Here is a 26,839-nt window from a genome sequence, read left to right as displayed (position 1 = left end):
TGGACAGATGGAACCCTAGGACAAATGGTAAAAGCAAAGCTATACAGACAAAATCACACAAAGAAGCATACACATACACACTCACAAAAAGAGAAAATGGAAATATATATATATATCATTGCCTCCAAAGTCCACCACCTCAATTTGGGATGATTCATTGTTTATTCAGGTATTCCAGAGATGCAGGTTACATCAAGTTGATTGTGGAGATTTAATCCGCTGCTCCTGAGGCTGCTGGGAGAGATTTCCCCTTCTCTTCCTTGTTCGCACAGCTCCCGGGGTTCAGCTTTGGATTTGGCTCTGCCTCTGCGTGTAGGTCGCCTGAGGGCGTCTCTTCCCGCTCAGACCGGATGGGGTTAAAGGAGCAGCTGATTCGGCAGCTCTGGCTCACTCAGGATGGGGGGAAGGAGGCGTACGGAATGTGGGGCGAGCCTGTGGGGGCAGAGGCCAGCATGACGCACCAGCCTGAGGCGCCGTGCGTTCTCCCTGGGAAGTTGTCCCTGGATCACGGGACCCTGGCAGTGGCGGGCTGCACAGGCTCCCAGGAGGGGAGGTGTGGATAGTGACCTGTGCTCGCACACAGGCTTCTTGGTGGCGGCAACAGCAGCCTTAGTGTCTCATGCCCGTCTCTGGGGTCCGCGCTGATAGCTGCGGCTCGCGCCTGTCTCTGGAGCTCGTTTAGACGGTGCTCTGAATCCTCTCTCCTCGCACACCCAAAACAATGGTCTCTTGCCTCTTCGGCAGCTCCAGACTTTTTCCCGGACTCCCTCCCGGCTAGCTGTGGTGCACTTGCCCCCTTCAGGCTGTGTTCACGCAGCCAACCCCAGTCCTCTCCCTGGGATCTGACCTCCGAAGCCCGAGCCTCAGCTCCCAGGCCCCGCCCACCCCAGCGGGTGAGCAGACAAGCCTCTCGGGCTGGTGAGTGCGGCTCGGCACCGATCCTCTGTGCGGGAATCTCTCCACTTTGCCCTCCGCACCCCTGTTGCTGCGCTCTCCTCTGTGGCTCTGAAGCTTCCCCCCCGCCACCCCCTGTCTCCGCCAGTGAAGGGGCTTCCTAGTGTGTGGAAACCTTTCCTCCTTCACAGCTCCCTCCCAGAGGTGCAGGTCCCGTCCCTATTTTTTGTCTCTGTTTTTTCTTTTTTCTTTTGCCCTACCCAGGTACGTGGGGAGTTTCTTGCCTTTTGGGAAGTCTGAGGTCTTCTGCCAGCGTTCAGTAGGTGTTCTGTAGGAGTTGTTCCGCATGTAGATGTATTTCTGATGTATTTGTGGGGAGGAAGGTGATCTCCACGTCTATCTCCTCCGCCATATTGAAGGTCTCCCCCAAGGCTGGCATTTTTGAAGCATTGACTGTTAGCAGCTCAGGGGAGAGTGAGCTGGGCCACAAGGAGGCCTCGGTCATTTCTTTCCTGGTTGTGTTGGAAGATGGGGATGGGACAGGTTGGGGGCCCTGGAGAAGAAGGTTAAATTGTGGGCTCATGGTGCATTTTCCATGCTGTGTGTGTGTGTGTGTTTTGCATATTCCTATTTTTATTCATTTCATTCATCTGGAATAATTAAGATGTGCTTACAACTGGTATAGTTTTAAAATATTCTGATATAATGTATGCTGTTTTTATAGCTACTTTATTTATTTATTTATTTATTTATTTTTGGCTGTGTTGGGTCTTCGGTTCATGCGAGGGCTTTCTCTGGTTACGGCAAGTGGGGGCCACTCTTCATCGCGGTGCGGGGACCGCTCTTCATCGCGGTGTGCGGGCCTTTCACTATCGCGGCCCCTCCCGTTGCAGGGCACAGGCTCCAGACGCGCAGGCTCAGTAGTTGTGGCTCACGGGCCCAGCTGCTCCGTGGCATGTGGGATCTTCCCAGACCAGGGCTCGAACCCGTGTCCCCTGCATTAGCAGGCAGATTCTCAACCACTGCGCCACCAGGGAAGCCCTGTATGCTGTTTTTAATGACTTTGTCTAAGTTTTATTTTATTGACTTACCTTATTCTTTATTCATTTTACCCCCCAGATTTGTCTTGTGTGAGCTGTATGCCTTATCTTCTAGAACTTAATGCATCTCAGAATAAACTGACGACATTCTTCAATTTCAAGCCACCCAAAAATCTCAAGGTAGATTTTATTAATACACTAATTACATGTGTTAACTGGTTTGTGAAATACATTAACAAGCAAAACAGCACTAAAAGAGAATTCAGAGAGAGTAAGACAGAGGAGCAATGAAATAAAAAAGGAGAAGGATTTGTGTATCATTTATTTTAGAAAAAGGAGATAGCCTTTCAAGAGATTATCTTTTTCGGAAGCTTTGCTAAAACCTAGTGTCCAAACCAATGAACTAACTTCTTTCCCTTTTCTCTGCTTCATTTAAATACTAGTTATTGTTTGTATATTTTTATTATAGCAGAGCAAATTTATACCTGAAAATTCTGTAAAAATTTCCTGGGGGCTTAAATTTTGCCTTCTTTATTGAGCCAACCTTTACTTTTGTTTAGAAAGCAGTGATTTCAGATCTTCATTCTTGCTTCTTTGCACTTGCTTTTGCATTTCTGAGGCAGAATGAAACTCTGTGAACGGTGGTTGATGGAGCAGCCTACTCTGCTGTGGAGCGCTGTGTCTCATTCTTTAACATGTGTGTAGGTCACGTGGTGTTCTTGTGAAAATGAGATTCTGATCCAGTAGGTCTGAGGTGGGCCTGAGGCTCTGCTTTCTAACAGCCTTCCTGGTGAGGCACTGGGGCTTGTCCATGGACCACACGTAAGCAGAGAGGTCATAGATTAATGGTACTCCGATTTTCTGCACACTGGAATCACCTGGAGAGTTTTTTGTTTTTTTTTTTTTAATTTTTATTTATTATTTATTCATTATGTTTACTTTTGGCTGTGTTGGGTCTTCGTTTCTGTGTGAGGGCCTTCTCCAGTTGCGGCGAGTGGGGGCCACTCTTCATCGCGGTGCATGGGCCTGTCACTATCGCGGCCTCTCTTGTTGCGGAGCAGAGGCTCCAGACGCTCAGGCTCAGCAGTTGTGGCTCACGGGCCCAGTTGCTCCGCGGCATGTGGAATCTTCCCAGACCAGGGCTCGAACCCGTGTCCCCTGCATTGGCAGGCAGATTCTCAACCACTGCGCCACCAGGGAAGCCCTCACCTGGAGAGTTTTAAAGACTACTGATGCCTGGATCCCACTGCCAGATATTCTGGTTCAGGTGGTCCAAGGTAAGGCCTGGGTGTGGGAATTTCTAAAAGACCCTGCCCAGGTGGCTCTAACATGCTGACAAATTTGGGAACCATTACCACAACTTGGGATGAGTATTTTTCTATTGGACTCAAATATTTCATTAAAAAGTTGTTTTAAGGAGTGGACATCAATGATTGCCTTTTATTACCTATTAGTTTTATTTCGTTTACAAGCCAAATTAATGTAGATCCAACGTATTCTGCTGGAGCTTGCACAAATATGAGTCTGTTTGAAATCAAGAATCGGACATCCTCCATACTGTCAGTGAGACGCCTTTCTTAATTTTTCTTCTGTTATTTCACATTGCTACATTTTTATCAGTAGTGAGTTTTTTCCCTTTATAATTACAGTTATTGCTGTGGTGACATTCCTTTATCCAGAAAAGCCACACAAGGTGCCTATTTGTCCTCAGTATGGGGCCTTGTGGTCTCCAGGTCATCAAGAATTGTTCTTGCAGAGCTGTCTTGATTCTCCTTCCTTTGCTGTCCCCTTCTGCCTTGCCCTAAGCCCTGGTGAAATCAGCCATGGCAACAGCGTGACCCCCTTCCTTGGGAAAAACTTGCCTGGAGTTTCTTTCATTCACAACCTTGCCTCACCCCCTCCCCCAAAAGACTGCACAAGTAAACAAAAACAAATCAGATACCCCATCTTTTTTTTTTAGAGCAATTTTAGGTTCATAGCAAAATTGAGGAGAAAGTGCAGAGATTTCCCATATATCTCCTGCCCCCACAAATGCACAGCCTCCCCATTATCAACATCCACCGCCAGAGTGGGACATTTGTTACACTCAAACCTACACTGACACATCATAACCACCCGAAGTCCACAGTTTACATTAGGATTCACTCTTGGTGTTGTACGTTCTGTGGGTTTGGACAAATGTATAATGATGTGTTTCCATCGTTATGGCAGATACCTCAATGTTTAAGTTCCTAGAGAATTAAGAGCAAATGTATTGGTAACTTTAGGAAAGTGCTTGCAAAGTGCCAGAGTGCCCCTGACGAGGTACTTCAACCCTATGTGAACCCTAAGTGAACCCTTTGTGAACTTGGGAGGGGAATGATTGAGGCCTTCCAATGTTTTCAATGCAGGATCTTACTAAATCCTCCCAATAGAACTGTGAGGCAGCTGGGATGGTCCCATTTTACAGATGAGTTTGCAGAGGCACAGAAAGGTTAAATAACTTACTTAACCTTTGCTGGAAGGTCACAGGGCTGGCATTGAACCCCATGTCTGAGACCCAAAGCCCATTTTTCCAGTAAATCACGCTTGTGTATAATGTCCCACCCTCTCGGATAGCTCTGCTTATGTTTCATTTATTATCTATGTGCCTTGTGCCACCAACCAAAGAAAGCATACATGTCCCAAAGAGCAGGAGCTTATACTTGTACCCTTTTTGTATTTCCTAGAATGATTTTGCTTTTAGTAGGTGAAGAAGGTTCGTTTGATTGATGGGCACTTCTTACAAGCTCTGGGTTCCAGTGGAACTCCCAGTGGGAGTCAGGGCAATATCATAACCCTGTTAAGGTCTCTCAACAAGCCCAGTATCATAAGTGCATGGAGGGCACAGTATTGGCATATAGTCCCAACAGGTGTGTAGTTAGATAGGTATCATGAGCACACACAAGCTGTGGCACAAGAATGAAAGGTGTTGATGGAAAAATGTCAGCTATAAGTAAACCTAGATAATTATAAGTTTATTTCTAGCCCATCATTATTATATAGAAAAAAAAGCGAATAAGAAATTTCATTTTATCATGCCAAACTGACTTTTTAATTAAGTCATAGAATGCATTTTACATAGTTGCAATTTGTATATGCATAAAATTTTGTTTCTGATTTTTTTTTAACAGGATTTTGTTTGCACATTTCTATTTCTTCACATGATTCACATACTTGTATTTTACTTACTATGCAGTCTTGTTGCTGTATTGTAATCAACTTAACCAATTTTCTACACTTGCCACTTGAGCTGTTTTCAAAGAAATTTTTTTTAGTGTCCAGTATTTAAAGTTTTTAGTATTTAAAGTATTTAATTTTTTTTTAATTATTTTATTTTATTTATTTATTGTTGGCTGTGTTCGGTCTTCGTTGCTGCGCATGGGCTTTCTCTAGTTGCGGCGAGCGGGGGCTGCTCTTCATTGTGGTGCGCGGGCTTCTCATTGCGGTGGCTTCTTGTTGCGGAGCACGGGCTCTAGGCGCGGGGGCTTCAGTAGTTGTGGCGCACGGGCTTAGTCGCTCCGCGGCATGTGGGATCTTCCCGGACCGGGGCTCGAACCCGTGTCCCCCTGCATTGGCAGACGGATTTTTAACCACTGTGCCACCAGGGAAGCCCTAAAGTATTTAATATTTAATACATTGATAAAAATAATCTTAGTGCATGGGAATGGGGAGGTAAAATTACTGTTTTAAAGGGCACAAGAAGATAACAATAGTACTTATTACATAATTGCTTGATAGTTTTCCAGAAAATGATTATCATGTGCCTAGCACATTAATGCAGTGTTTTAAAAAATATTTTTTTAAATCTTTTGCCACTAGGTGAATAATTAAACAAAGTTATTTAATGTTGTTTATCTTTCTCATATTTTTGAGTAGGAACAACTAATATTGTTGAAAATGCTTTCCTAAGATAGTCAAGTTTGAGAAAGGGTGCTGAGTGGACAAGGTATGGCCTGAGGGATGAATAAGAAAGACTTTTCTGGCCTTTAGGAGGTGACACAGGAGAGTAAATTGAGCCAGAAACAGAGAAGGCAAAGAAGCCAGAAGCAAGATGTGCATATAAACTAAATGAACACAGGCTATTGGGTGTCAGCAAAAACGAAGACATGGTGGTTAGTAAGGGTGAAACTGAGGTAAGCTCTGAAGGAAGATCAAGAAAGTTTAAAATAAGTGCTGAAAATGAGGAGAGTGACTGAAGAAACAGAAAGCGTTTCTGTTGCGCGGCTGCCCGCGCCGGCCATGGGGAAGGGTCTCCCCCTTAGTACCCCTCAGAGTGGGCAGACGAGGGTCCCAGCTAGGAAACGATTAAACACAAAGGAAGTACGTTAGCTGAGTGTATTTTCAACTATGAATTGTAACCCCTCGTCAGAAAATACATTCTTGTTGTGCAAGTAATTGTGTGGTTAAGATGAATGAGAAATAAAGTATAATATCCTGCTCTCTTTCTCTTATCAGAAGGTGGATTTTTCCTACAACCAAATTTCGGAAATGTGTGATTTGTCGGCATATGAGTCTCTCACGAAACTAATTTTGGACAGTATCCTTTGAATGATTAAAGGGGAAAGTTTGATTAAGAGGCCCATTAATACATGTGTACTGGATGACCTGGAATAGTGCCAGATAGGCAATTTACTAGAGATGTGTGACTCATTTAAACGGTTAAGAATTGATATTCACAAAATGAGGATATTTTACTGACCATGGAGTAAGAGTGCAAATCAAAGCTTGCCAAGAACATCTGACACCTGAAAAGCTAAGAAGACGGTCATTCTTCTGATAAACATAGGCTTATTTTTAATTCTAGAACCAGATAAGAAGTTCTGTTTTACCCGACTCCTTTCTTCAAATTTACTTAAACTGGGGCCCTATTTTATGTAAATTCAGTATCTGAAAATCCAGATACGGCCAAAATTAGTGATTATTTATTTTACAAAAGAATTCACACTAAGCTCCCTTTAACTAGTAATCCTCTCTAGTGTATCTCAAATGATGCTTTCATAAAAATTTTAAAAAAGTAAAACCAACAATTTTTGATTCGCAGCCAGCTTCAAGAACATATCTGTTGCATGAGCCAGGCTCCTGTGCAAACAGAGCACCTGCTTTAACATAGACATGCTCCAGCTTCTGGACCCTAAGGGGTTGACTGGGGATCTGTGAGTTTAATGAGCTTGAATCTCTTCCTTACCCTAGAGACCAGTGTTCTCTGGGTGATAAGGGAGCAGCGCCTTCTCTTTCTCAGTATCTTTCTACCCACCTGAGGATTTTTCAGGGCAGAGTGGAGAATGAATTGATTACCCTCGGGTGCCTCATTCCAGGGACGTGGCAGCAGCTAGTACACACTAGTAATGAGGCTGAGATGAGGGGAGAACAGAAGGTACGTTTTCTTGAAGACATGTTTTGTAGGAAAAACACTTTATTTGTATATGATGGAAAGCTTAAAACATCACATCACTCTCTTTAGAACTTGTGTGTGAAAATGAGCAATTAGTGGGCATTTAGAGGGTGCTCTTGAAACGAGCAAGTTTTCCTGAACGTAGCCGAATGAGAAAATGATCAAAATGAAATGTTTTGATGACAAACTAAAAGTAGTACACATTCGCGGCACCCGTCCATAGAACCTGCACTTTATGCTTGACTGTTGTATATATTGCATTTGGAAAGAGATAGAGTCTGACGGCCAGAAGCTGTCTGGCTCAGAGATCTACTCATCTCAGGCCATCTAGAAGAATGCTCCTCAGGGACCACCAGCAGCCTCAGCATTGCCTGGAACTTCTTAGAAATGCAGACTCTTGGCTGCTACCCCAGACCTCTGAAATCAGAATCTGCATTTTTAACAAGACCCCCAGGTGATGTGAGTTCATATTAAAGCTGAGGAGCACTGGTCTAGACATCAGCTGCCCGCCTAAACTCCAACCAGACAAAAGGGATTGAGCATCCAGAGCTCCTTCTATTCTTCAGTGTACCCTGAGTGAGAAGGGTGACACAAAAGTCTGGAGTTCTTTCTCCCAGAAAATATTCTACGTGCAAGCATGGAGTTGCCAGAGAAAACAACTCCACAGTATTTTGGACTGAAAATGGAGGATGCATTTTAAAACATTTCTATCATGAAAGTCTTAATTTCGACATGAATTTATCTTTCCATGTAAAAAGCTAAACTGTTGTGACTTTGTAAATGTCAACGGAGGAAGGAATCAGGGTTTTTTAAACTTGACTTTAGATGTAACAATGGAGTCTTATCTCCAAAGTGTAAAAAGCTTTATTACATAAGAACCGATTGGAATTCAGAACGTAGACACATAATTAGAATGTAAATACCGTGACACAATTCCGCATCTGTGTTTTTAAAAATGCAAAGACAAATACCCAGAACTAGCTCCCCTTCATAAACTACTTCTTATATAGCTTACAATTTTGAAAAGAGAGTAGGCTAATTTTTAAACAGTACAAACTATGCCTCTTTCTTTTGTTCTGTTCAGGCATATCATATTGTGTATAATTATGTAATTAGAGTTTTGAAAAGACTTAAAAGCTTTGAGATAAGAAAGAATTTCTAAACAACTTTTTAATGCCAGAACATTTAAAAACTTAGATGAAATGGATAAATCCCTAGAAAAATGTTATACACCAAATGTATATAACTTGGAGATAGAAATGTATATGACTTGGAGATAGAAACGCTGAGTAGTCCTATAACTATAAAACTAGTTGATTACAAATTAAAATCAATTAAATTAAAAATCTTCATACAAAAAACCCCAACTTTCAAGAACAAACCTTTCAAAAATGAACAAATTCTTTCAAAGATTTAAAATAGAAGGCATATTCACAATTCATTTTAATGAGGTTACTTTGATACCCAAACCAGACAAGGAACAGTAAGAGAAAGGAAAATGACAGGCTTATTTCACTTGTGATATAGATGTAAAAATCCTAAACAAAATATTAGCGAACTGAATCTGACAGTATATGAAAAAGATAATATACCATGACCAAGTTAGGTTTATCTCATGAATGTAAGGATAGTTTAACATTAGAAAATTTTAAAATGTCATTAATGACATGAATAGATTAAGGGAAATAAATCATATGATAAATAGATATAGAAGCTCAATAGATACAGAAAATTTAATAGAATCCATTCTTCATTCACAATAAAAACTCTTAGTAAACTAGTAATAGGGAATTTCCTCAATTTGATAAGAATGTCAACAAAAATATTTGAAACAAACTTTATCCTAACTGCGGACATGTTCTAAGCACTCTTTAAAATCAAGGATACAAAACAAGATAACTGCCTATGCCACTTCTAACCGGCATTGTTTAAGAGGTCTTAACTCAGCATCATAAGAGAAAGAAATGAAAGCAAAGTATAAAGATTGATAAGGAGAAAAAGTCATTTTTTGCAAATGATATGATTGTCTACAGAATATAAAAAAGAACTTGCAATAAACTACTAGAAATAATAGAGTTTTGAGAGTTCAACAAGGTAGTTGGCTATGATTTCAATAAACAGAAATCGATTGCATTACTCTATACCACAAACAAGCAACTAGAAAACACAATCTTAAAAAGAAACGCCATTTACAAGAATATCTATCTTATTAAAGATGAATAAGACATGTTGGGGGAACATAATAAAACTTTATTGAAGGGTATTAAAGACCTAACTAAAGGGAAATATATTATAGCATGTTCCTGCATATGAAGATGGGAGAAGATGTGTAAATATAATTTTATAGAAAATGAATCAGAAAGGCTAACAAACATATGAAGACATGTCAACCTCATTTGTATTCAGAGAAATGCAAATCAAGCTCACGATATACTATATTATATCCATTCAGTTGCCAGAATGTAAGAAATCTAAAAATACCATGTGTTGGAGAACACATAGGTCAAGAGGATCTCTATTTTTCTTCCTTATGGGTGTGAAATTAGTTCAACCACTTTGGAAAACAATTTTGTGCAATCTTGTAAAGTTGAACATCCACGTTTTCTATGATCTAGCACTTTCATTCCTATATATAGGAAGGTTAGCATACAGGTACCTGGAGGCTTGTAATAGCAAAAAATTGAAATAGCCCAAATATTCCTTGATAAGAGAGCATAAATAAATTATGGTATACTGATACAATAGCATTATCATATAGTCGTGAAAATGAATGAACTGTATATATCTCCATGCACCAGTAGACTGTTAATAAAACCAAATATAATTTTTTTTAATTAAAAAAATTTTTTTTAAAATTTTTGGCTGCGTTGGGTCTTCGTTGCTGCACGCGGGCTTTCTCTAGTTGCGGCGAGCAGGGGCTACTCTTTCTTGCGGTGCACGGGCTTCTCATTGTGGTGGCTTCTCTTATTGCGGAGCACAGGCTCTAGGCATGCCAGCTTCAGTAGTTGTGGCTCGCGGGCTCTAGAGCACAGGCTCAGTAGTTGTGGCGCACAGGCTTAGTTGCTCTGCGGTATGTGGGATCTTCCCGGACCAGGGGTCGAACCCGTGTCCCCTGCACTGGCAGGCGGATTCTTCACCACTGCACCACCAGGGAAGTCCAAACCAAATATAATTTAGGTATAAAACCAAAGGGGCAAGGGAAGAAGAAATAGGCAATTCAGCCTAGGGGTTATCTCTGAGAGGGAGCCGTCAAGACATGACAGGAGAGGTGTGCAGAGGTAGATGTAACTTATTGCTAATGTTCTACTTCTTGGGCTGGGAATGGTGGTTTCAAGAATATTCATCAAATTTTTAAAAGTAAATAAAAACAGGCCATGTATGGCCAATGATGTGCCTGTCTTCATTAAAATTTTTTTAAATTTGAAACTTAGAAATTAATTTCCTTGAAAACAGTTACCAAATGTCAAAGTCCAGCTCTATCAGAATTCCCTGGAGGGCTTGTTAAAACACCTATTTCTGGTCCCCACCCTCCAGAGCTTTTGGTTAAGTAGGTCTGGGGTGGTACCTGAGAACTTGCATATCTAACAAGTTCCGGGATGATGCTGGCATTGCTGGTCTGAGGACCACACTTTGAGATCCACAGCTCTAAGCTAATCAGTCCTGTCTGTTATATCTTGAATGTCATGCTTTTCTCATCTGCTGCCATTCCATTTGTCCTTTTTTAAATGCTTTAGAAATTTGGCTGTTATCTTTTTTTAAACTTTTTGTATTTATTCAAGCTTTCCTTTGTGAGCAGCTGTGTTTTCTATTTGAGGGAAAAAAATTGTACTTTTGTTTAAAATAAAATTAAAAGAGAAGTATAATTATCAATATTAAAAGCAGTTATTTAAAATAAAAAACAAATCAGTTAATCAAGCTAGTAGTGCTGACAATGTGATTGTAGTAGATTATGTTAATACCTCAGAATGAATTGTTAACTATAAAATATCAACTTTTTTAGTTAATCTTATTATGCTATTTTTTCCTTCTGTAGGTGGGCAACTGATGATTAATTGATAATCACCCCAAATCGAAAGATGATAAACTTTGCCAAGGATTAGTATATTTATTTAGTCTTAAGAAAGGATGCAGTTTATTCTTTACCTATAAATATTAATTGATCATTGGAATTTATTCCATGATTATAGAATCATAAAATTTTAAAAAAATGATTTATAGAATTTTTAAATCCAGACAGGACTTCAGGGATCCTCTAGTGCTGTTATTTTATGGGAGAGGAGCCTGAGACTCAGGGAAACGTCCGGTATTATTTGGTAAATGGTTGAGCTGAGACTAGTCTTCTGCATTCCATTGTTCTTCTCATGTTGCAATTCATTGAATAATTACTACTTTTATCACATAGCCATTTAAAGTGTATGCATGTTTCATTTCTTAAAGAGATTCACTCCCATAGTGAAGAACATTTTTCACTGGTAAGGTGATATAGATTCTTCAGGATTGGTTTTGATTAAAGTCATCATTGTGGTTCTTTCCACTAAGAGAATTGTGATGGATTTCCTATTTATTTCTTAGTAACTGTTTTCTGTACACCTGGCCCATATTTTATGGTTGTAGACAAATGAATAAGAGCAAATGCAGACTAGTGAATAATTCATGTCAAGCACTGTGAACTGCTGACAGCATCGCCAAAATGTAAAAATATATTGTTGGGCTTCTCCCTAGCTGTAAAGTTATGCTTATGTGCCTTTGGATTCCTTCATTCAGTTTCCATGAGGATCTAACATTCCACTGTAAAAGATTTATTCATAGAATCATAAAATTTTAGAGCTGGAATGCAGTATGATGATCTTGTGTTCTTTGAGTCTTTCTCCTGATAGTGGCCTTTTAAAATTAAACTATACCTAAGAGGATTAACTCAATAAGCTACTTCATTGTAATAGTTTAGTGGCTTATCTGATTCTATTTCTTCTTATCGGAAAGTCCCAAGACTTATGAAAGAACATGAAAGAATAATGTTAGGAGGAAGGGCAAGTAACATTTCATGAAGGTTCTTAAGAAAATGGGAGATTGGAGAGATAAAGGTATTCCTGAACTTAGAGCTCTGGTTGGACCAGTCCTGCATATTGACTGTTGGTATTGCTGGCAGTCACATATGATGTGACCATGGGAGTAATTAGCGGGGGAAGCCGTTGCACCACTGTGAAAAGTACTCTTTACTTAAGAGCCTGATTGCGGTTGACCCTTGAATAATGGTGGGGGTTAGGGGACCCATCCCAGAGCAATCGAATAGCCACACATAACTTTACAGTAAGCCCTTTGTATCCACGGTTGTGCACCAGTGGATTCAACCAACCTCTACAGATGGTGTACCACTGTAGTATGTATTTAGTGAAAAAAAAAAAAAAATCCATGTATAAGTGGACCCATACATTTCAGACCTGTTTGTCAAGGGTCACCTGTAATTTATAGTGCCTAAAATTCCTTGAAATTTAAAGGGGAGTGAAGAGTTGGGAAATAGGAGACAGTTTCAGTGAAATGAACCTATTTCTCAGCAGAGATGTTCAGTCAGCTCCTCGCCCTTTGCCCCAGTGCTGTGAGTGATGGCAGTGGCAGCTGCGGAAGCCATGACCATGACTGCAGGAGGGCATCTGTATTCTTCCTCCTTTTGGCCCTTGCAATACTAATTTCATAAAACATGACTTGCCCTACTAGTCAAAGCTAGAGAGTAAGCTGGATGCACCAAGGGAACGGCCTCTAATGTCTTGGAAAATTACTGTATACACAGTCAACAGGCTTTCCTTTTCCTTTTCAGTTCCCATTATCTCTTGACAGTGTCCGGATTCCTGTTTTCTAGTTTTCTAATCCTTGCCTGCTTCCCATGGGAGTGCTTCCTGACTCAGCCACCCACAAGCATTTGTTTTACTCTCTGTCATAATTCAGAGTATCTTTGTTTCTGTTGAAGCTGAGCTACCAAGACACTAGTGCTCCTGAAATAGGACTTAAAGACTGTTGCTTCCTCTGCTAGATTAAGACAAATGACCATTTGAAGTTTTCCATGCTTAATTTTTCTTACCAAAGATTGCTACACTGAGGATATTTTATTTCATCTATAGAGTGATTGTTTAAATAGCCCAAAGAAAATGGAAGCAAAAAGAAGGATCGTGTTTGTGAGCATAAGTGTCTATTTGTAGAGCTAGTCTGGCAGGAAGCTTTATGAAAGTGGTTTTGAAATGCATGTTGACAACAAGCCGAACAGCCCAAGGATTGAATCTGGAACCAGTGAGGAAAATCGAGGCATTCCTGGTTCATTTGGCAATATTTTCTCATCATTGCTTTTAGTTTCTTAATTAAATTCTGTCTCTGGCTTAGTTCTTTCAGAATCAGTCCTGGCCTGAATCCTCCTTTTTGTGCTGCTGGCCAAGAGGCAGAGGATGTGATTCCTTGGCCTCATGTGCTTGTAATTTAGTAACGATAACAATGCCTTATAATTGTGAGGTACTTGTACAACTCACATACATTTTCTACATTTTTTCTCATGATCTAACTTTTGGCCTTTACGGCAGCCTGATGTTGTCTCCATTTTACAGATGAAAAATCTGAGCAGAGAGAAATTACATCACATGACTAGTAAGTAGTAGAGTTAGGATAACTACAAATAATTATGAAGCAAAATGTATGTTTCTGTGATACTTAACAGTCCCTTCCTTTCTCTTAAAAAATTTGTTGATTCTGTGATTAATCTCCATAGGTGGGGTGTTAGAAGTTGACCAGAAAAGGCTTTGAGGAAGAAAGAGTTTGTCTCGAGTGGATACCAAGAATTGGAATTGCTCTGATATTTACAATTATAATAGTCACTGCCAAATTGCCTCCAGAGAGGCTATACCATAATGAACCCTCTCACCCAGTAGTATGAAAGAATCTGTTCTTCCAAAGCTTTAAAATGTTTGCCAAACTGATAGGCAAAGGATAGCATCTTAATTTGCTTTCTCCCCACTACAGGTGAAGCAGAGTGTCTTTTCATATGTTTATTATGTTAGCCACTTGGATTTGCTCTTCTGGGAATTTCCTGGATATATTCTTTCCCCATTTTCTATTGGGTTATTGTCATTCTTTATGTTTTCTAGATAGTAATTCTTTGTATACTATATATGTTGTCAATATATTCTCCCAGTCTGTCACCTGTATTTACATATGTAATTAAAAACTAGTAGAAGTAGGGAAATGAGGTTGTCAAAAAGAAATACTTAAGTTGTTGGTTTAATGCAAATGTTGAAAAAGAGAAAAAACTTTAAAAAATGGAATTTCAAATTAAGTCCTGAAGAATGAGTAGGGTTTAGAAATAAGTAGGAAAGCAGTATTTAAAAAAATTAAGAAAGTCAAGGGGTATATTCCAGAACTATTGAGAAGATTGACCTGGCAGAATTGGAGCATTCTCACTGGATTATTATGGGGATGAAATTCGATAAATAGGTTTTGCTTAAAGTAAAGGGCCTTAAATGCCAGAGTGAAGAATTTGGAATTCGTCCTGTGAGAATTTTTTAATTGAAGCGTGATATCCAGTCAATATTTTGAAAAAAAATTAACCTGACTACAGTGTGTAAGGTGACTTGAGGGCACGAAGAAATGGATGTTAGAGGTATCCATTGGTGCTAAAGCTGAATTAAGTTGGCAGAGGAGTGAATGAAAAGGAAGGACATATTTGAAGAGATGTTTTAAAGCAAAAAATGCCAGGTTTTGGTGATGATCGGACGCCCTGAAGATTACAAGTGGCTGAGAAAATGGTGATGTCTTAGGCTACTTGGGAGGGAAAACTGAGCTTGGGTGGAGAAGTGATATTAAATCCTAGAAATTTGCCAGAAAGGTTGAAGACAGAGAGAGGTAAGTAGAATTGGTGACTTAGAGTTTGCACTTTTAGGTGACTATAAGGATGGAACACAAAAGGTAAGAGTTAAATTTTAAAATAACTAGAAAATCAACAGATGAGGAAAAGAAGGCGGAGTTTAGGCCTCATTTATTATAAAGAGAAGAGAAGCCAATATAGATAGAAGAAAAGGCTATTCCTCTCAATATCACCCATTTTCTGCAGATGACACCTCCGGGGCTGTTTCCCTGGTTATGGGGATGATAAAGTGCATGTGTCTCTCCAGGGCAACCCTGGATTCAGTTCTGCTGTGGAAAAGTACAAGAGTTTCTCATGGAGACCATTAAGGAACCAAGGAAAAAACACTGCCAAGGTGGCAGCTTTGAACCACTCTGAAGTGTTTTTCCTCACTGATTAAATGAGTCACATATGAATGCAAAGGCAATTGAGCACACTCAAAAGCTATGCCTTTAAAAAATACAAACTAATTTTAACTGGTGCACTATTAACTTCTATATGAAAAAAATATCATTTTAAGATTTAGCATTCATCCTATGTTATCATAGAGAACTTTTTTATTTATGCTGTTTGATTTTTCTAATGATGATTTGACACTAATTCATTTTTTCTTCCAAATGTTTCTAATACCATTTTCCTTAAACATAGTCGTGGTGTATAGGCAATGAGATAGCTGAAATCAACGGACTAGAGCTGTGTAGCAGTCTTACCCACCTTAGTTTGGCCAAGAACAAGATAACAACCATTAATGGCTTAGGAATGTTACCGATCAAAATACTTTGTCTGGTGAGTCTAACAAAAGTATTATTCTTTATAGAAGTACTAGTTAATGTCTTAGTAAATATATGAATGATAGTTAGGATTTTTCAGTTTTATAAAGAGCTAATTCCTTCATGAAATGTCATTGTCTTTAGTTTTGTTTGTTCCTTTCCATATCTGGGGGCTGTGTGTGTGTGTGTGTGTGTGTGTGATGAATAATTCATGCTAAAGTAAAATGATTTCCTAATTTGGTACACAAATTCCATTTTTTAAAAGATTGACTTTAACACTGAGAAAGGAAGGCATACTTTTAGCAACTCTTAAGAATATTTTTATAATAACCAAGAGATCACTGAAGAAATCAAAGAGGAAATCAAAAAATACCTAGAAACAAATGACAATGAAAACACGATGACCCAAAACCTATGGGATGCAGCAAAAGCAGTTCTAAGAGGGAAGTTTATACCAATACAATCCAACCTCAAGAAACAAGAAACATCTCAAATAAACAACCTAACCTTACACCTAAAGCAATTAGAGAAAGAAGAACAAAAAACCCCCAAAGTTAGCAGAAGGAGAGAAATCATAAAGATCAGATCAGAAATAAATGAAAAAGAAATGAAGGAAACAATAGCAAAGATCAAGAAAACTAAAAGCTGGGTCTTTGAGAAGGTAAACAAAACTGATAAACCATTAGCCAGACTCGTCAAGAAAAAAAAGGAGAAGACTCATATCAACAAAATTAGAAATGAAAAAACAGAAGTAACAACTGACCCTGCAGAAATACAAAGGATCATGAGAGATTACTACAAGCAACTATATGCCAATATAGGACAAGCTGGAAGAAATGGACAAATTCCTAGAAAAGCACAACCTTCTGAGACTGAACCAGGAAGAAATTGAAAATATAAACAGACCAGTCACAAGCACTGAAATTGAAACTGTGATTAAAAATCTTCCAACAAACGAAAGCCCAGGACCAGATGGCTTCATAGGTGAATTCTATCAAACATTAGAGAAGAGCTAACACCTATCCTTCTCAAACTCTTCCAAAATATAGCAGAGGAAGGAACACTCCCAAACTCATTCTATGAGGCCACCATCACACTGATACCAAAACCACACAAAGATGTCACAAAAAAAGAAAACTACAGGCCAATATCACTGATGAACATAGATGCAAAAATCCTCCACAAAATACTAGCAAACAGAATCCAACAGCACATTAAAAGCATCATACACCATGATCAAGTGGGGTTTATCCCAGGAATGCAAGGATTCTTCAATATACACAAATCAATCAATGTGATACACCATATTAACAAACTGAAGGATAAAAACCATATGATCATCTCAATAGATGCAGAAAAAGCTTCTGACAAAATTCAACACACATTTATGATAAAAACCCTGCAGAAAGTAAGCATAGAGGGAAATTAACCTCAACATAATAAAGGCCATATATGACAAATGCACAGCCAACATCGTTCTCCGTGGTGAAAAACTGAAACCATTTCCACTAAGATCAGGAACAAGACAAGGTTGCCCACTCTCACCACTATTATTCAACATAAGTTTTGGAAGTTTTAGCCGCAGCAATCAGAGAAGAAAGAGAAATAAAAGGAATCCAAATTGGAAAAGAAGAAGTAAAGCTGTCACTGTTTGCAGATGACATAATACTATACATAGAGAATCCTAAAGATGCTACCAGAAAACTACTAGAGCTAATCAATGAATTTGGTAAAGTAGCAGGATACAAAATTAATGCACAGAAATCTCTTGCATTCCTATACACCAATGATGAAAAATCTGAAAGAGAAATTAAGCAAACACTGCCATTTGCCATTGCAACAAAAAGAATAAAATACCTAGAAATAAACCTACCTAAGGAGACAAAAGACCTGTATGCAGAAAAGTATAAGACACTGATGAAAGAAATTAAAGATGATACAAACAGATGGAGAGATATACCATGTTCTTGGATTGGAAGAATCAACATTGTGAAAATGACTCTACTACCCAAAGCAATCTACAGATTCAGTGCAATCCCTATCAAACTACAAATGTCATTTTTCACAGAACTAGAACAAAAAATTTCACAATTTGTATGGAAACACAAAAGACCCCGAATAGCCAAAGCAATCCTGAGAAAGAAAAACGGAGCTGGAGGAATCAGGCTCCCTGACTTCAGACTATACTACAAAGCTACAGTAGTCAAGACAGTATGGTACTGGCACAAAAACAGAAATATAGATCATTGGAACAGGAGAGGAAGCCCAGAGATAAACCCACGCACATATGATCACCTTATCTTTGATAAAGGTCCAAGAATATACAATGGGGAAAAGACAGCCTCTTCAGTAAGTGGTGCTGGGAAAACTGGACAGCTACATGTAAAAGAATGAAATTAGAACACTCCCTAACACCATACACAAAAATAAACTCAAAATGGGTTAAAGACCTTAATATAAGGCCAGACACTATAAAACTCTTAGAGGAAAACGTAGGCAGAACACTGTATGACATAAATCACAGCAAGATCCTTTTTGACCCACCTCCTAGAGAAATGGGAATTAAAAACAAAAATAAACAAATGGGACCTAATGAAACTTCAAAGCTTTTGCACAGCAAAGGAAAACATAAACAAGACGAAAAGACAGCCCTCAGAATGGGAGAAAATATTTGCAAGTGAAGCAACTGGCAAAGGATTAATCTCCAAAATATACAAGCAGCTCATGCAGCTCAGTATCAAAACAACAAACAACCCAATCCAAAATTGGGCAGAAGACCTAAATAGACATTTATCCAAAGAAGATATACATATTGCCAACAAACACATAAAAGGATGCTCAACATCACTAATCATTAGAGAAATGCAAATCAAAACTACAGTGAGGTATCACCTGACACCAGTCAGAATGGCCATCATCAAAAAATCTACAAACAATAAATGCTGGAGAGGGTGTGGAGAAAAGGGAACCCTCTTGCACTGTTGGTGGGAATGTAAATTGATACAACCACTATGGAGAACAGTATGGAGGTCCCTTAAAAAGCTAAAAATAGAACTACCATATGACCCAGAAATCCCACTACTGGGCGTATGCCCTGAGAAAACCGTAATTCAAGAAGAGTCATGTACCAAAATGTTCATTGCAGCTCTATTTACAACAGCCAGGCCATGGAAGCAACCTAGGTGTCCATCAACAGATGAATGGATAAAGAAGGTGTGGTACATATATGCAATGGAATATTACTCAGCCATAAAAAGAAACTAAATTGAGTTATTTGTAATGTGGTGGATGGACCTAGAGTCTGTCATACAGAGTGAAGTAAGTCAGAAAGAGAAAAACAAATACCGTATGCTAACATATATATATGGAATCTAAAAAAAGAAAAAAAAATTGTTCTGAAGAACCTAGGGGCAGGACAGCAATAAAGACCCAGACGTAGAGAATGGACATGAGGACCTGGGGAGTGGGAAGGATAAGCTGGGACAAAGTGAGGGAGTGGCATGGACTTATATATACTACCAAATGTAAAATAGATAGCTAGTGGGAAACAGCCACTTAGCACAGGGAGATCAGCTCGGTGCTTTGTGACCACCTAGAGGGGTGGGATAGGGAGGGTGGGAAGGAGGGAGATGCAAGAGGGAAGAGATTTGGGAACATATGTATATGTATAACTGATTCACTTTGTTATAAAGCAGAAACTAACACACCATTGTAAAGCAATTATACTCCACTAAAGATGTTAAAAAAAGAATATATTTATAATGTCTTATTGATGAAATAACATTTAAACATATTTAAGCATAATATTTATTGCAGTTAAAACTTCATTGCTCTCAAATGAACCACTGGGTCCTGAATTTGGCAGTCCTTTTCTATCACTATATGCCAGTTTCCCATTCTAGAATACCAGAATTAGTGCTGAGAATAAATGAACAATTCCCATCAAGAAGTTAAAATTTTTAATTTTTTTCCCATAGAGAGCATGCTTCTTAAGCTGTATGACAATGTGACTATGACTGAATGAAAATACAGACAATTTATTTTAAAATCAGCAGGATCATAGTTGTTCCAAAGATATATACAGTATTTTTGAAATAACAGTCTAGCTCATTAATTTGGGGGTGATTATATAGTTTGTAGATTATCTAGGATTCTTTCTTCTTCCTTTCCTTCTCCTTCTCACTTCTTACCCTTGGATGGCTTTGGGGTTCTTTATTATATCTGTCATGAGGTGGACAGGGGGATTTTAAGCCATGAGGCTAGTATCTTATTAATTTCTTACGTGAACTATCCCACAGGAGAGTGTTGAACATGTTGTTTGAAATGACATCTTGGGTTATCTGCAGATTTTTGACATATACAATATACAATTCCTGTCTTATTTAACCACAGACAGCTGAAGGTTGGCTATGTGTTAAGCCTGAAGTGCTTTTTCAAGAGCCTTAACTTCTTACAGTGAGTTAGGTGAGGGTAAAGTACTGGTTCCCAGTACTGAGGTTGGAAATGAAGCATGGAAAGGTTTAATAATTTCCCTGAGCTTTTCTGTTTTCTGTCCACTAAGGCATGTAAGCAAAGCATAAATGAAAATGAATTTGGTAGGCTGAATTGCAAATTTAAAAATTATAAAAGAAAGTCACACTTTAAAATTATGATAATTTGAAGGATTATTGGCAGTATATTCTATTCAATTTGCAGCTTGTTAGAACCTTATCCCTTTATTTACATATCTTTTTGCATTGGCATTCCCATTAACTTTAAGCGGAGCATGATATGTGGAAAGAGATTGGGGGTGTGCTTAAGGGAATGAGAATTGAACTGATTATTAAGAATGACATCACATAGCACTTTCATCCTAAGACTTTGTTTCAATAACTAAATAAATAATCTGTGTTGATAATTTCATCTCAAGTAGGTTTTATTTATTTATTTTTGGCTGTGTTGGGTCTTTGTTTCTGTGCGAGGGTTTTCTCCAGTTGCGGCGAGTGGGGGCCACTCTTCATCGCGGTGTGCGGGCCTCTCACTATCGCGGCCTCTCTTGTTGCTGAGCACAGTCTCCAGACGCGCAGGCTCAGTAGTTGTGGCTCACGGGCCCAGTTGCTCCGCGGCATGTGGGATCCTCCCAGACCAGGGCTCGAACCTGTGTTCCCCGCATCGGCAGGCAGACTCTCAACCACTGCGCCACCAGGGAAGCCCCTCATCTCAAGTAGCTTTTAGAAGAAGCATGAAAGACTTATTTTTCCTACAAGTAGGTTAGGTGGATTGTTCCCAACCCCCATCCTCATCACCCAAGATGAACTAGAAAATACAGAATATGCCATCATTCATTTTCCTTAAACTTTTTGAGAATAGGAAGGTTTTCTTTTCCATACATTAGTAAAATTCGTAAAATAAAATGATACTCATTTGTTTCAACAGTTTTTAATACTTTTTAAAAGATTTGTGGTATCAGTAATCCAATTGGTTTACTACTGAAAGTAATTCAGTTTACAATTAGAGAAAAAAGAACAATTCACTATACAAACCAGTTGTTAATTCTCTTCCATCAACTTTTTTTTTTTTTTAATAAATTTATTTATTTATTTTTGGCTGTGTTGGGTCTTTGTTGCTGCGTGCAGGCTTTCTCTGGTTGCGGTGCACGGGCTTCTCATTGTGGTGGCTTCTCGTTGTAGAGCAACAAGAGGGCTCTAGGTACACAGGCTTCAGTAGTTGTGGCACGCGGGCTCAGTAGTTGTGGCTTGCGGGCTCTAGAACACAGGCTCAGTAGTTGTGGCACACGGGCTTAGTTGCTCCATGGCATGTGGGATCTTCCCGGTCCAGGGCTCGAACACATGTCCCCTGCATTGGCAGGCGGATTCTTAACCACTGCGCCAACAGGGGAGTCCCTCTTCCATCAACTTTTACCATAAATATTGGGGGGAAATGTGGTTCACTTATGGTCTGCTCTGTCAACCACCTCCTTTAGCAAGTAAGGACAATACATTCCAAACTTCAAAAATCATTTTGTCTTAGTAAAAGCCATTTGTTTTTTTTCCCTCCCAACTTGGGAGATTGAGAATATTTCTCGTTTCATTTTAGTTTCTCTCTAAAGACCCCCTTTTCCCTGCTAATCATGATAAAACAAGCAAGAAGAACTGTTCATTCAGGCACTAGACGTGCACTTTGAGAAGAGATGTATCAGTTTTTCATCATTGGGTAAAGGGTTTTACTAGATAACTTTGACTCAGAAATTCTGATTTGGAATATTTCTCAGTTCTGCTCTCTTTTATGACCATAGATTATCTAATTAAACTTTTCTATGCCTCAATCTGCTCTTGTGCATCTATCACTTTGAAAGCCATCAGAGACACTCTAAAGAAGAATTACAGTTCATCTTCCACATCTACAGCACTTCAAAGGTCTTTGGGGAAGAGGTGTATTATACATAAATTTGATATGTGGGCATATTTTAAATAGGATATTGAGGTTTTATTTCAATAAGTTAAATTAATAAGGATATTATGTTCAGTTTACTGTAGTTTTTTTCTTTCCCCTTTCTATTACACTTTCTAGAACTTTTTTGAACAGTAGGAAATTTGACTTAGGCAAATAGAGTTATGAGTATTTTTCCTTCTTATTATGGAATTTTTCAGACATATATAAAAATAAAAGGAATAGTTTAATGACCCCCCATGTACTATCATCCAGCTTTATAGATTGTCAACATTCTATTAATATATTTTAAACAGCCATAGAATTATACTAATGAACATAAACCTTGCTCATTATTGAAGTGAAATCTTATGAAAAGTTGAGTGAAAATGAACTCTTACTATTAAATACTTGGGGAAACATGTACCAGGAAAAATATTATAGATGGTAGAGAATACTATAATTTAATTTTTTAGTTCTAAAGTGCTTAGTAAAAGCTTTAAAAGTTTAAGGATGGGGGGAATTCTGTGGTGGTCCAGTGGTTAGGACTGCACACTTCCACTGCAGGGAAACAGGTTCGATCCCTGGTCAGGGACCTGGGATCTTGCGTGCGCGGTGTGGCCAAAAAAAAAGTTTAAGGATGGGTATAATGTGGCATTAATTGAAACCTCAAAATTACACTTTACTGTGTTTCTCAACTCAAAGTTTAACTTTACTGTGGCATAGTTTTATACCTCAAAGGCTAAAGAACCCAAGGAATTTTGAGAATGTTGGGAAATGTACAAGAAAATACAAATTATTGTTATCACTATAATTTGTTGTTATGGGTACAGGGGGGTTGGGAAAAAGAACAGTGTTTAAGTCTTATATCTTTCTCTGTTTCATGGTATTGTCTAAGAAGATGGTTACATGTGAATTATTTAAGAACTTTGTTTATATATCTATTGTTGTAAAACATGCCACCGCAAGTGTAGTGGCGTGGAGAAATTCTATTAGTTAACCATTTTATTAGCTAGCAGTTCTGTAATCTGAGCTGGGCTCAGCTCGTGGTTCTGCTGGTCTTGCCACGTCCAGCTAGCAGATTGGCTGGGGGCTGGGCTCAGCCAGGATGCTGCAATGGCGGGGTTTCTCCTCTCTGTTTAGTCTCAGGGCTCCTCTCCAGGTGACCTCTCCACAAATTCTCTCCAACAGAGTGGCTAGAGTTCTTACATGGCAGCTTAGGGCTCCAAGACACAAGAGGAGATGCTGCCAGGCCTTCCTAAGTCTTAGATTTGGAACCGGGACACTTCTGCCATATTCTTTTGGTTAAGGCAGGTCATAGGTCTATCCTGGATTCAAGAGGTGGAAACTGTACAAGAGCATGAATAAGTGGAGGCATGTACCAGACTACTACAGTCCTCATGATATGAGGTGATTATATTCAGAATATTTCTGAAAACAGAGTGTATGTGGGAGTTACAGTATTCAAGTGGTTTTCTGTGATGGTGATGAAAGAATTGCATTAAATTTACATTTCTAAAGATAAGCTTGGAGCTATGCTGCCATTAAGCTTGAGGTTAGCAATGTCAAAAGCTTATACTACCTAGCTTTTGTCTTTCCTATTGATTCAAACATTCATCTGCTTTACCTCTAGCGAAAATATTATGTTCTGAGTCTTCCAGCTGAAAGACTGGGCTTTCTTTCTGGGGTGTACATATATGTGTTTAGGGAGGTGAAAGATGGGAATGGGAGGGGGGACAGGAATGTCTTACTGATTTTAAGAGGTTTGGGGCAGTATCCAGGATGAAAACTTGTCATTACACTTTTCCCTTTAGGACATTAAGTGTATTTTATCAATTTTAGAGCAATAACCAGATTGAGAAGATCACAGGTTTGGATGACCTAAGGGTCCTGCAGATCCTGGATCTGGGCCACAATCAGATCAGTAGCCTCCAAGGCTTAGGGAGTCATGACTTCTTGGAAGTGATCAACCTCGAGGATAATAAGGTAATGTCATATTATACTTTATATGTCTTGGTTTTAGTGTCTATAATTATTTCTCAAGTGCTATCACATTCAATGCCAGCTCAGAAAAGTTATTCTAGAAAACCTCCTGGAGCAACAGTTGAAGCACTGCTTTTTTTTTTTTTAATAAGTAATAATTCTTAATTTTTGAAAATTTGAAGATTCCTATTGAAGGTTTAAACTGCAACCAGGTGCACATGACTTTGTGAAGTAGATATATTCGTGTGAAATTTGGGGTAGAAAGATGGCATTAGGAATGTCTGATGTGTCAGAGGGGGGAAACTAGAGACAAGAGAATAGCCTCAGGCTGGTGTTGCCGTGGTGCCCCATTTAATGAGAAGAGACACAGGAAGTGAATTCTTATATCCTATTTGTAACAATTGGGTACGTTCCCAACCCGAATGAGTTGGGGATTGGACTTACTCAGATTACCCTATCTGGCTTAATGCACACATTACTTCACCAATTATATCAATTGGCTTTCACTCTTAAATACATTTTATTTTTAATAAAGCATTTGTGCTCCTAATCATGGTGTATTAAGTTGGTACCTATACCTCACCTCTTATGCAATCAGATCTACATTGTGATTTTATTCATCTCGAGTACTTTTTCATATTTGGGGGAAAGATTTCATAAGGAAGACGAATGGTTATTTCTTCTTGAAAATGAAAATTTTGGCTAACCCTGAAAGAGACATAGATCCTAGCTGGAGTGAGATGCGTTCCTGTGGAGATATTTCTCTGTTTGGCTGTGTTGGTGCTTATCAGCTGGGTCTGATGACTCTTTCTCCAATGAGCTTCCATTAGCTATTAGATTTCTAAAAATCAAGAAAAGGAGGCAATCTTTAGGTCTGGGAAGAAGTGGATTTTTAATCACAGGCAAAAACTATTCCTCCTCATTTTCACTTGACTTGCATATTAAATTGTTTGTTAACTTCTAAGGTTAATTCTAGTGGGTGACTTTTGTTCACTGTCCCACCTGTCTTATGAAGTCAGCACAACCTCTGTCTCATATGGTTTTAGTGTCTTTTTCATGAAATGGCCATTAAAATGGTTTGCAGATACACACAGGCGGTGTTCAAATAGCAGAATGCACTCATTACATTTCAACTCAGTGCATCTCAGGATTTAGGAAAAGGGATAATGGTAATAATAATGACAATTACAGTCATAAAATAATGCAGAGATTTTCGTTGCGTATTTATGCACAAGGCACTGTTTTAAGCACTTTGCATATATCATCTCATTTAATCCTCATTATAACCCTATTATTATTGCTATTCTACAGATGAAGAAACTGGAGCAAAGAGAGGTTAAGTAACTTGTCCAAAGTTATACCATATCCAGCGAATAGCAGAGCCAGGGTTCAAACAGAACGATTTGCCTCCAGAGTCAGTGTTCTTAACCCTGCAGGCTAATACATTAAATGAAATGCTAATGGCCTTCCCTTCAGAAAAGTGTGTGGTGTTGTCATGATCTAGAAGAGTGCTTTCTGGCTTAAATATAGTGTGAGCCACATGTGTAATTTTAAGTTTTCTAGTAGCCACAATAAAAAGGTAAAAAGAAACAGGTGAAATTAATTTTTTGCTTTATTTAGCCCAATATATCCAAAATATTGTCATTTCAACATGTAATCTTTATAAAAATTATTGATGAGATATTTTATATTCTGTTGTTTCACACTACGTTTTGGACATCTGTTGTGTATTTTGCGCTTACAGTACATTTGAATTTATCCTAGCCGTATTCCCACTGGTAAGTAGCCACATAGGGCTAGTAACTACCATACTGGGTAGCACAGGTCTAGAAAGACCTCATGGATAGTATGGTGTTCTCTTCCATTCCAGGAGACTTTTCAAATTACATTTGAAATAGTTGAAGAAAAAAAGGGGGATCATTAGGGAAGAACAGAGTTTATAATTTTCAAATGTTGAAGAGACTCCATTAAAAAAGAAAAAAATGGCCACACGTCCCAAAGGAGGGATCCTTTGGCAACGATTGGGTCCGTAACAATGACACAATTCCCTCACTCCCCGCTGGGCAGGTTGGGGAACAACCAACAGTATGTGAAATATTCTGGAAGCCGAGCCATCCAAAGATTTCCTCAGAGATTTCTCTAGCACTACTGAGAATACTGTGTATCAAGGATGGAAAATTTATCATTTAAGAGAAACATAACATAGCTATTGCTTCTCATATGATTAACTTGATGTTAGGAATATTATCTTATTGAGAGCACTTTTATCAGTATTATTTACTTGGTATAAGCTGTTGAAACATTGCCGTACCTTCACATGATCATTTGAACATCTCTTTTAAGTTTTTTTGCAAATTCATCATGAGCCAGTGATTTGGGGGCCTTTGTCACTCTCCACTCTACAATCCTTGTTAGATTTGAAGTCATTTCTATCATTTAAAACTTATCCCCA

The 26,839-nt window shown here is 38.8% G+C and overlaps 1 protein-coding gene across 1 annotated transcript in view; it reads left to right on the top strand.

The window, feature by feature from the left end:
* LRGUK (leucine rich repeats and guanylate kinase domain containing) overlaps positions 1-26,839 on the top strand; it is a 124,186-nt gene that overhangs the window by 19,141 nt on the left and 78,206 nt on the right. The window contains exons 4-7 of the mRNA XM_057549974.1: positions 2,014-2,114; positions 6,411-6,492; positions 15,888-16,012; positions 24,247-24,390. Of these exons, the coding sequence (XP_057405957.1) occupies positions 2,014-2,114; positions 6,411-6,492; positions 15,888-16,012; positions 24,247-24,390 (452 nt within the window). The remainder of the gene's footprint in view (positions 1-2,013; positions 2,115-6,410; positions 6,493-15,887; positions 16,013-24,246; positions 24,391-26,839) is intronic.

Source organism: Balaenoptera acutorostrata, chromosome 7 (genome assembly GCF_949987535.1).
Source record: "Balaenoptera acutorostrata chromosome 7, mBalAcu1.1, whole genome shotgun sequence".
NCBI lineage: Eukaryota > Metazoa > Chordata > Mammalia > Artiodactyla > Balaenopteridae > Balaenoptera > Balaenoptera acutorostrata.
The sequence above is the reverse complement of the archived record's forward strand: the minus strand, read 5'-3'. Positions and strand labels throughout refer to the sequence as shown.